Source organism: Salmo trutta, unplaced genomic scaffold (assembly GCF_901001165.1).
Source record: "Salmo trutta unplaced genomic scaffold, fSalTru1.1, whole genome shotgun sequence".
NCBI lineage: Eukaryota > Metazoa > Chordata > Actinopteri > Salmoniformes > Salmonidae > Salmo > Salmo trutta.
Window position 1 is genome coordinate 6,184 of NW_021822972.1, and position 12,222 is coordinate 18,405.

General features: G+C 39.0%; 1 protein-coding gene across 1 annotated transcript in view; it reads left to right on the top strand.

Annotated features, from left to right (window-relative positions):
* Positions 1-3,014: 3,014 nt before the first annotated feature.
* Positions 3,015-12,222, top strand: part of LOC115187824 (ankyrin-3-like) — a gene marked incomplete at its 5' end in the record, with an annotated part of 40,552 nt that continues 31,344 nt past the window's right edge. The window contains one exon of the mRNA XM_029746867.1: positions 3,015-3,116. Coding sequence (XP_029602727.1) covers positions 3,015-3,116 — 102 coding nt within the window. The remainder of the gene's footprint in view (positions 3,117-12,222) is intronic.

The window sequence follows — 12,222 nt, forward strand, 5'->3', positions numbered from 1 at the left end:
TATAATATGTAGTTAGTAGTATAGATATATACAGTTTAGTTATAGTATGTAGTTAGTAGTATAGAGATATACAGTTTAGTTATAATATGTAGTTAGTAGTATAGAGATATACAGTTTAGTTATAATATGTAGTTAGTAGTATAGATATATACAGTTTAGTTATAGTATGTAGTTAGTAGTATAGATATATACAGTTTAGTTATAGTATGTAGTTAATAGTATAGATATATACAGTTTAATTATAGTATGTAGTTAGTAGTATAAATATATACAGTTTAGTCATTGTATGTAGTTAGTAGTATAGATATATACAGTTTAATTATAGTATGTAGTTAGTAGTATAGATATATACAGTTTAGTCATAGTATGTAGTTAGTAGTATAGATATATACAGTTTAGTTATAGTATGTAGTTAGTAGTATAGAGATATACAGTTTAGTTATAATATGTAGTTAGTAGTATAGATATATACAGTTTAGTTATAGTATGTAGTTAGTAGTATAGAGATATACAGTTTAGTTATAATATGTAGTTAGTAGTATAGAGATATACAGTTTAGTTATAATATGTAGTTAGTAGTATAGATATATACAGTTTAGTTATAGTATGTAGTTAGTAGTATAGATATATACAGTTTAGTTATAGTATGTAGTTAATAGTATAGATATATACAGTTTAATTATAGTATGTAGTTAGTAGTATAAATATATACAGTTTAGTCATTGTATGTAGTTAGTAGTATAGATATATACAGTTTAATTATAGTATGTAGTTAGTAGTATAGATATATACAGTTTAGTCATAGTATGTAGTTAGTAGTATAGATATATACAGTTTAGTTATAGTATGTAGTTAGTAGTATAGATATATACAGTTTAGTTATAATATGTAGTTAGTAGTATAGATATATACAGTTTAGTTATAATATGTAGTTAGTAGTATAGATATATACAGTTTAGTTATAGTATGTAGTTAGTAGTATAAATATATACAGTTTAATTATAGTATGTAGTTAGTAGTATAGATATATACAGTTTAATTATAGTATGTAGTTAGTAGTGTAGATATATACAGTTTAATTATAGTATGTAGTTAGTAGTATAGATATATACAGTTTAGTTATAGTATGTAGTTAGTAGTATAGATATATACAGTTTAGTTATAGTATGTAGTTAGTAGTATAGATATATACAGTTTAGTCATTGTATGTAGTAAAGATATATACAGTTTAGTTATAGTATGTAGTTAGTAGTATATATACAGTTTAATTATAGTATGTAGTTAGTAGTATAGATATATACAGTTTAGTTATAGTATGTAGTTAGTAGTATAGATATATACAGTTTAGTCATTGTATGTAGTAAAGATATATACAGTTTAGTTATAGTATGTAGTTAGTAGTATATATACAGTTTAATTATAGTATGTAGTTAGTAGTATAGATATATACAGTTTAGTCATAGTAAGTAGTTAGTAGTATATATACAGTTTAATTATAGTATGTAGTTAGTAGTATAGATATATACAGTTTAGTTATAGTATGTAGTTAGTAGTATAGATATATACAGTTTAGTTATAGTATGTAGTTAGTAGTATAGAGATATACAGTTTAGTTATAGTATGTAGTTAGTAGTATAGAGATATACAGTTTAGTTATAGTATGTAGTTAGTAGTATAGATATATACAGTTTAGTTATAATATGTAGTTAGTAGTATAGAGATATACAGTTTAGTTATAATATGTAGTTAGTAGTATAGATATATACAGTTTAGTTATAGTATGTAGTTAGTAGTATAGAGATATACAGTTTAGTTATAATATGTAGTTAGTAGTATAGAGATATACAGTTTAGTTATAATATGTAGTTAGTAGTATAGATATATACAGTTTAGTTATAGTATGTAGTTAGTAGTATAGATATATACAGTTTAGTTATAGTATGTAGTTAATAGTATAGATATATACAGTTTAATTATAGTATGTAGTTAGTAGTATAAATATATACAGTTTAGTCATTGTATGTAGTTAGTAGTATAGATATATACAGTTTAATTATAGTATGTAGTTAGTAGTATAGATATATACAGTTTAGTCATAGTATGTAGTTAGTAGTATAGATATATACAGTTTAGTTATAGTATGTAGTTAGTAGTATAGAGATATACAGTTTAGTTATAATATGTAGTTAGTAGTATAGATATATACAGTTTAGTTATAGTATGTAGTTAGTAGTATAGAGATATACAGTTTAGTTATAATATGTAGTTAGTAGTATAGAGATATACAGTTTAGTTATAATATGTAGTTAGTAGTATAGATATATACAGTTTAGTTATAGTATGTAGTTAGTAGTATAGATATATACAGTTTAGTTATAGTATGTAGTTAATAGTATAGATATATACAGTTTAATTATAGTATGTAGTTAGTAGTATAAATATATACAGTTTAGTCATTGTATGTAGTTAGTAGTATAGATATATACAGTTTAATTATAGTATGTAGTTAGTAGTATAGATATATACAGTTTAGTCATAGTATGTAGTTAGTAGTATAGATATATACAGTTTAGTTATAGTATGTAGTTAGTAGTATAGATATATACAGTTTAGTTATAATATGTAGTTAGTAGTATAGATATATACAGTTTAGTTATAATATGTAGTTAGTAGTATAGATATATACAGTTTAGTTATAGTATGTAGTTAGTAGTATAAATATATACAGTTTACATATTCAGCTGTTTCCACTAGTCAGTGTTTCTGCTGTTTAAATTGAGATCTTTTAGAGAAAGACATTGATAAGAGTGATGGGAACACAGTGGTGCACACACACACACACACACACACACACACGCACGCACGCACGCACGCACGCACGCACGCACGCACACACACACACACACACACACAATCAGAACGCCACAAAATACCGATGTTACATACTATGTAATACTTACTGTCTCTCTCTCTCTCTCTACTCCCCTCCTCCCCCTCTCCCTCTCTCTCTCTAGTCTGACAGTAACACTAGTTTCCTGCGTGCTGCGAGGGCGGGGAACCTGGACAAGGTTCTGGAGTTCCTGAAAGACGGAGTTGACATCAGTACCTGTAACCAGGTAAGAAACGCTGGAGGTTGCTGTGGCAACGAACATCTAGACACACAACTTTTCAGTCAGCAGCAGTACCACTCTGCATCCCACTGCTGGCTGGCCTCTGAAGCTAAGCAGGGTTGGTCTCTGGATGGGAGACCACTCTGCATCCCACTGCTGGCTGGCCTCTGAAGCTAAGCAGGGTTGGTCCCTGGATGGGAGACTGCCTTGCGTCCCACTGCTGGCTGGCTTCTGAAGCTAAGCAGGGTTGGTCTCTGGATGGGAGACTGCCCTGGACCCCACTGCTGGCTGGCCTCTGAAGCTAAGCAGGGTTGGTCCCTGGATGGGAGACCACCCTGCATCCCACTGCTGGCTGGCTTCTGAAGCTAAGCAGGGTTGGTCTCTGGATGGGAGACCTCTCTGCATCCCACTGCTGGCTGGCTTCTGAAGCTAAGCAGGGTTGGTCCCTGGATGGGAGACTGCCCTGCATCCCACTGCTGGCTGGCTTCTGAAGCTAAGCAGGGTTGGTCTCTGGATGGGAGACCACTCTGCATCCCACTGCTGGCTGGCCTCTGAAGCTAATTAGGGTTGGTCCCTGGATGGGAGACCGCCCTGCATCCCACTGCTGGCTGGCCTCTGAAGCTAAGCAGGGTTGGTCCCTGGATGGGAGACCACTCTGCATCCCACTGCTGGCTGGCCTCTGAAGCTAAGCAGGGTTGGTCCCTGGATGGGAGACCGCTCTGCATCCCACTGCTGGCTGGCCTCTGAAGCTAAGCAGGGTTGGTCTCTGGATGGGAGACTGCCCTGCATCCCACTGCTGGCTGGCTTCTGAAGCTAAGCAGGGTTGGTCTCTGGATGGGAGACCGCCCTGGACCCCACTGCTGGCTGGCCTCTGAAGCTAAGCAGGGTTGGTCTCTGGATGGGAGACTGCCCTGGACCCCACTGCTGGCTGGCTTCTGAAGCTAAGCAGGGTTGGTCTCTGGATGGGAGACTGCCCTGGACCCCACTGCTGGCTGGCTTCTGAAGCTAAGCAGGGTTGATCTCTGGATGGGAGACCAGGTGGTGTTGGAGGGCCAGAATGAAGGAACACTTTCCTCTGGTCTAAAGAAAATATCCCAATGCTCCAGGACAGTGATTGGGGTGCTGTTGTTTTGTTTTGTACACTCAGTGTAAAGACAATTAACCCTAGTTAACAGTAGTGACCTGGACACGTCCCAGAATACAGAGGGGAGCAATTAGGAAGGGAGGTTGAGTTAGTTGAATTGTGTCGTGTGTGTGTGTGTTAGGCAGGGTAGTGTTGTTATGTGTCCAGTCCCTGTCTTATGTAATAGACTTAATATTTCAGCTCACATGTCATTTGGCTTTTAAAAGCCTCTGTGTCGTAATTTAAACACACACAGCTACACACACACACACACAGCTACACACACACACACACACACACACACACACACACACACACACACACACACACACACACACACACACACACACACACACATACACACAAGCGTCTGTTTCGTGAGTTATTAAGTTTGGTCATAAGTCATAGGTTTATTAATATGTTTTATATAATACCAACAAACAAGGGAACAGGGTGGTTTAGACCACAGGCCATAGGGTAGTAGTGTAGTGTATAGGGAACAGGGTGGTTTAGACCACAGCCCATAGGGTAGTAGTGTAGTGTATAGGGAACAGGGTGGTTTATACCACAGCCCATAGGGTAGTAGTGTAGTGTATAGGGAACAGGGTGGTTTAGACCACAGCCCATAGGGTAGTAGTGTAGTGTATAGGGAACAGGGTGGTTTAGACCACGGCCCATAGGGTAGTAGTGTAGTGTATAGGGAACAGGGTGGTTTAGACCACGGCCCATAGGGTAGTAGTGTAGTGTATAGGGAACAGGGTGGTTTATACCACAGCCCATAGGGTAGTAGTGTAGTGTATAGGGAACAGGGTGGTTTATACCACGGCCCATAGGGTAGTAGTGTAGTGTATAGGGAACAGGGTGGTTTAGACCACAGCCCATAGGGTAGTAGTGTAGTGTATAGGGAACAGGGTGGTTTAGACCACAGCCCATAGGGTAGTAGTGTAGTGTATAGGGAACAGGGTGGTTTAGACCACAGCCCATAGGGTAGTAGTGTAGTGTATAGGGAACAGGGTGGTTTAGACCACAGCCCATAGGGTAGTAGTGTAGTGTATAGGGAACAGGGTGGTTAGACCACAGCCCATAGGGTAGTAGTGTAGTGTATAGGGAACAGGGTGGTTTAGACCACAGCCCATAGGGTAGTAGTGTAGTGTATAGGGAACAGGGTGGTTTAGACCACGGCCCATAGGGTAGTAGTGTAGTGTATAGGGAACAGGGTGGTTTAGACCACAGGCCATAGGGTAGTAGTGTAGTGTATAGGGAACAGGGTGGTTTAGACCACAGCCCATAGGGTAGTAGTGTAGTGTATAGGGAACAGGGTGGTTTAGACCACAGGCCATAGGGTAGTAGTGTAGTGTATAGGGAACAGGGTGGTTAGACCACAGCCCATAGGGTAGTAGTGTAGTGTATAGGGAACAGGGTGGTTTAGACCACAGGCCATAGGGTAGTAGTGTAGTGTATAGGGAACAGGGTGGTTTAGACCACAGCCCATAGGGTAGTAGTGTAGTGTATAGGGAACAGGGTGTTTAGACCACAGCCCATAGGGTAGTAGTGTAGTGTATAGGGAACAGGGTGGTTTAGACCACAGCCCATAGGGTAGTAGTGTAGTGTATAGGGAACAGGGTGGTTTAGACCACAGGCCATAGGGTAGTAGTGTAGTGTATAGGGAACAGGGTGGTTTAGACCACAGCCCATAGGGTAGTAGTGTAGTGTATAGGGAACAGGGTGGTTTAGACCACAGCCCATAGGGTAGTAGTGTAGTGTATAGGGAACAGGGTGGTTTAGACCACGACCAATAGGGTAGTAGTGTAGTGTATAGGGAACAGGGTGGTTTAGACCACAGCCCATAGGGTAGTAGTGTAGTGTATAGGGAACAGGGTGGTTTAGACCACAGCCCATAGGGTAGTAGTGTAGTGTATAGGGAACAGGGTGGTTTAGACCACAGGCCATAGGGTAGTAGTGTATAGGGAACAGGGTGGTTTAGACCACGACCAATAGGGTAGTAGTGTAGTGTATAGGGAACAGGGTGGTTTAGACCACGGCCCATAGGGTAGTAGTGTAGTGTATAGGGAACAGGGTGGTTTAGACCACAGACCATAGGGTAGTAGTGTAGTGTATAGGGAACAGGGTGGTTTAGACCACAGCCCATAGGGTAGTAGTGTAGTGTATAGGGAACAGGGTGGTTTAGACCACAGGCCATAGGGTAGTAGTGTAGTGTATAGGGAACAGGGTGGTTTAGACCACGGCCCATAGGGTAGTAGTGTAGTGTAGTGTATAGGGAACAGGGTGGTTTAGACCACGGCCCATAGGGTAGTAGTGTAGTGTATAGGGAACAGGGTGGTTTAGACCACAGCCCATAGGGTAGTAGTGTAGTGTATAGGGAACAGGGTGGTTTAGACCACAGCCCATAGGGTAGTAGTGTAGTGTATAGGGAACAGGGTGGTTTAGACCACAGCCCATAGGGTAGTAGTGTAGTGTATAGGGAACAGGGTGGTTTAGACCACATCCCATAGGGTAGTAGTGTAGTGTATAGGGAACAGGGACTTTCATCATTGATTCCTCACAGGACCAGAAGAATAGAAGAGGGTCACATGATGTCATTCAGGGACAAGCAAGGGACACACACACACACACACACACACACACACACACACACACACACACACACACACACACACACACACACACACACACACACACACACACACACACACACACACAGAGAGAGAGAGAGATCCTGCCATTGTAGGGAGCATTAGTTGCTGGGTGTTGTAGTGGACTGATGTTGTCATCTGTCTCGGTCCTTTCAGCTTAGTGACAAACAGCTGCAGACTGTTTCTGTAGTTCTCAACCTTCCCGACCTGACACTGTTTTATAGCTTCCTATCTATAGCCAGTAAGGAGCTAGGAAACATCATTATATAGGAGCTAGGAAACATCATTATATAGGAGCTAGGAAACATCATTATATAGGACTAGGAAACATCATTATATAGGAGCTAGGAAACATCATTATATAGGAGCTAGGAAACATCATTATATAGGAGCTAGGAAACATCATTATATAAGAGCTAGGAAACATCATTATATAGGAGCTAGGAAACATCATTATATAGGAGCTAGGAAACATCATTATATAGGAGCTAGTAAACATCATTATATAGGAGCTAGGAAACATCATTATATAGGAGCTAGGAAACATCATTATATAGGAGCTAGGAAACATCATTATATAGGAGCTAGGAAACATCATTATATAGGAGCTAGGAAACATCATTATATAGGAGCTAGGAAACATCATCACATCATTATAAGAAACTAGGAAACATCATTATATAGGAGCTAGGAAACATCATTATATAGGAACTAGGAAACATCATCACATCATTATATAGGAGCTAGGAAACATCATTATATAGGAGCTAGGAACATCATTATATAGGAGCTAGAAACATCATTTATAGGAACTAGGAAACATCATTATATAGGAGCTAGGAAACATCATCACATCATTATATAGGAGCTAGAAACATCACATCATTATATAGAACTAGGAAACATCACATCATTATATAGGACTAGGAACATCATTATATAGGACTAGGTCATTATATAGGAGCTAGGAAACATTATTATATAGGAACTAGGAAACATCATCACATCATTATATAGGAACTAGGAAACATCATTATATAGGAACTAGGAAACATCATTATATAGGAGCTAGGAAACATCATTATATAGGAGCTAGGAAACATCATTATATAGGAGCTAGGAAACATCATTATATAGGAGCTAGGAAACATCATTATATAGGAACTAGGAAATATCATCACATCATTATATAGGAGCTAGGAAACATCATTATATAGGAGCTAGGAAACATCATTATATAGGAGCTAGGAAACATCATTATATAGGAACTAGGAAACATCATCACATCATTATATAGGAGCTAGGAAACATCATTATATAGGAGCTAGGAAACATCATTATATAGGAGCTAGGAAACATCATTATATAGGAGCTAGGAAACATCATTATATAGGAACTAGGAAACATCATTATATAGGAGCTAGGAAACATCATCACATCATTATAAGAAACTAGGAAACATCATTATATAGGAGCTAGGAAACATCATTATATAGGAACTAGGAAACATCATCACATCATTATATAGGAGCTAGGAAACATCATTATATAGGAGCTAGGAAACATCATTATATAGGAGCTAGGAAACATCATTATATAGGAACTAGGAAACATCATTATATAGGAGCTAGGAAACATCATCACATCATTATATAGGAGCTAGGAAACATCACATCATTATATAGGAACTAGGAAACATCACATCATTATATAGGAACTAGGAAACATCATTATATAGGAACTAGGAAACATCATTATATAGGAGCTAGGAAACATTATTATATAGGAACTAGGAAACATCATCACATCATTATATAGGAACTAGGAAACATCATTATATAGGAACTAGGAAACATCATTATATAGGAGCTAGGAAACATCACATCATTATATAGGAGCTAGGAAACATCATCACATCATTATATAGGAACTAGGAAACATCATTATATAGGAACTAGGAAACATCATTATATAGGAGCTAGGAAACATCACATCATTATATAGGAACTAGGAAACATCATCACATCATTATATAGGAACTAGGAAACATATTATATATGAGCTAGGAAACATCATTATATAGGAGCTAGGAAACATCATTATATAGGAGCTAGGAAACATCATTATATAGGAGCTAGGAAACATCATTATATAGGAGCTAGGAAACATCATTATATAGGAGCTAGGAAACATCATTATATAGGAACTAGGAAACATCATTATATAGGAACTAGGAAACATCATTATATAGGAGCTAGGAAACATCATCACATCATTATATAGGAACTAGGAAACATCATTATATAGGAACTAGGAAACATCATTATATAGGAACTAGGAAACATCATTATATAGGAGCTAGGAAACATCATCACATCATTATATAGGAGCTAGGAAACATCATTATATAGGAACTAGGAAACATCATTATATAGGAGCTAGGAAACATCATCACATCATTATTTAGGAGCTAGGAAACATCATCACATCATTATATAGGAACTAGGAAACATCATTATATAGGAGCTAGGAAACATCATTATATAGGAGCTAGGAAACATCATTATATAGGAGCTAGGAAACATCATCACATCATTATATAGGAGCTAGGAAACATCATCACATCATTATAAGGAACTAGGAAACATCATCACATCATTATATAGGAGCTAGGAAACATCACATCATTATATAGTAGCTAGGAAACATCATCACATCATTATATAGGAACTAGGAAACATCATTATATCATTATATAGGAACTAGGAAACATCATTATATAGGAGCTAGGAAACATCATTATATAGGAGCTAGGAAACATCATCACGTCATTAGTGAACTAGTTAATATTATCCAGCTCTAAGTTCTGATGGGTCACTGTGACATCATTAGTACATATCCAGCTCTAAGTTCTGATGGGTCACTGTGACATCATTAGGACATATCCAGCTCTCAGTTCTGATGGGTCACTATGACATCATTAGTACATATCCAGCTCTAAGTTCTGCTGGGTCACTGTGACATCATTAGGACATATCCAGCTCTAAGTTCTGATGGGTCACTGTGACATCATTAGTACATATCCAGCTCTAAGTTCTGCTGGGTCACTGTGACATCATTAGGACATATCCAGCTCTCAGTTCTGATGGGTCACTGTGACATCATTAGTACATATCCAGCTCTCAGTTCTGATGGGTCACTGTGACATCATTAGTACATATCCAGCTCTAAGTTCTGCTGGGTCACTGTGACATCATTAGTACATATCCAGCTCTAAGTTCTGCTGGGTCACTGTGACATCATTAGTACATATCCAGCTCTAAGTTCTGCTGGGTCACTGTGACATCATTAGTACATATCCAGCTCTAAGTTCTGCTGGGTCACTGTGACATCATTAGTACATATCCAGCTCTAAGTTCTGATGGGTCACTGTGACATCATTAGTACATATCCAGCTCTAAGTTCTGATGGGTCACTGTGACATCATTAGTACATATCCAGCTCTAAGTTCTGATGGGTCACTGTGACATCATTAGAATGCCCCCAAACCTCCCACCTCTCCCTTCTCTCTCAGTTGCTTTATTTGGGTCTGAGTCTCCCCACAACTGTTCTCACCCCCCTCCTCCCCCTCCTCCCCTCTCCTTAGTGGTATTTTGGGTGAGGACCGGGGGAGGAGAGGAGAGGGGGGAGGAAAGGAGAGGGGGGGGAGAGGGGAGGAGAGAGGGGAGGAGGGGAGAGGGGAGGAGAGGAGAGGGTAGAGGAGAGGAGGGTAGAGGAGAGAAGGGGAGAGGGTTTAAACAACACCTCCTACCCCCTGTCCATCTGTCCCTCCAACCTGTCTCTGTAGTGATGTATAGTAGTCACAAGATGTCATGAAGGAGCATAGGGGCTTTAAAGGGTGTGTGTGTGTGTGTGTGTGTGTGTGTGTGTGTGTGTGTGTGTGTGTGTGTGTGTGTGTGTGTGTGTGTGTGTGTGTGTGTGTGTCTGCATGCTCCTTGTAGTTGGCCTTTTGTGACTCCCTGACAGCTTAACAGCTAATATTTATACTCTGACCCCCTATTGGCTGAAGCTAAGGAAAGTGACCCCCTATTGGCTGAAGCTAAGGGTAGCGTCCGGTCCAACAGCCTACTGTAGCCACTATAGAGCCGGTTGAAGTGACCAATTTGACCCCCTATTGGCTGAAGCTAAGGAAAGTGACCCCCTATTGGCTGAAGCTAAGGAAAGTGACCCCCTATTGGCTGAAGCTAAGGAAAGTGACCCCCTATTGGCTGAAGCTAAGGGTAGTGTCCGGTCCAACAGCCAACTTTATCCATTATCGTATGTATTCACAGACTATTATCTGGTTTCCCTCGTCACTGATCTGAGGTCTGTTTTTTGGGGTTTCCTCCTGTAATGGTTAAGATTAGGATTTGAGGAAGGCAAACTGATCCAATGACACATAACATAAACATACACATACACACCACACACACTTGTATCTCCTCCAACACACACACACACACCACATACGCTTGCTCACACTCAGACCCCCCCCCCCCCAACAGACACACACCCTCCCGTCCCTGTCAGTGTTCGTTCGTTTGGCGTCAGGTGACCTGCAGTAAATACCGTTAAAGGGGATTCAGACAAAACCACAAAGTTGGTCCCCCCAACCACTACCTCTGGTCCATGTAACACCGTCTAATGACTGGTATATATATATATATATATATATATATATTAACTACCTCTGGTCCATGTAACACCGTCGAATGACTGGTATATATATTAACTACCTCTGGTCCATGTAACACCGTCTAATGACTGGTAAAAATATATGAACTACCTCTGGTCCATGTAACACCGTCTAATGACTGGTATATAGATTAACTACCTCTGGTCCATGTAACACCGTCTAATGACTGGTATATATATTAACTACCTCTGGTCCATGTAACACCGTCTAATGACTGGTATATATATTAACTACCTCTGGTCTATGTAACACCGTCTAATGACTGGTATATATATTAACTACCTCTGGTCCATGTAACACCGTCTAATGACTGGTATATATATATATTAACTACCTCTGGTCCATGTAACACCGTCTAATGACTGGTATATATATATTAACTACCTCTGGTCCATGTAACACCGTCTAATGACTGGTATATATATTAACTACCTCTGGTCCATGTAACACCGTCTAATGACTGGTATATATATATTAACTACCTCTGGTCCATGTAACACCGTCTAATGACTGGTATATATATATATTAACTACCTCTGGTCCATGTAACACCGTCTAATGACTGGTATATATATTAACTACCTCTGGTCCATGTAACAC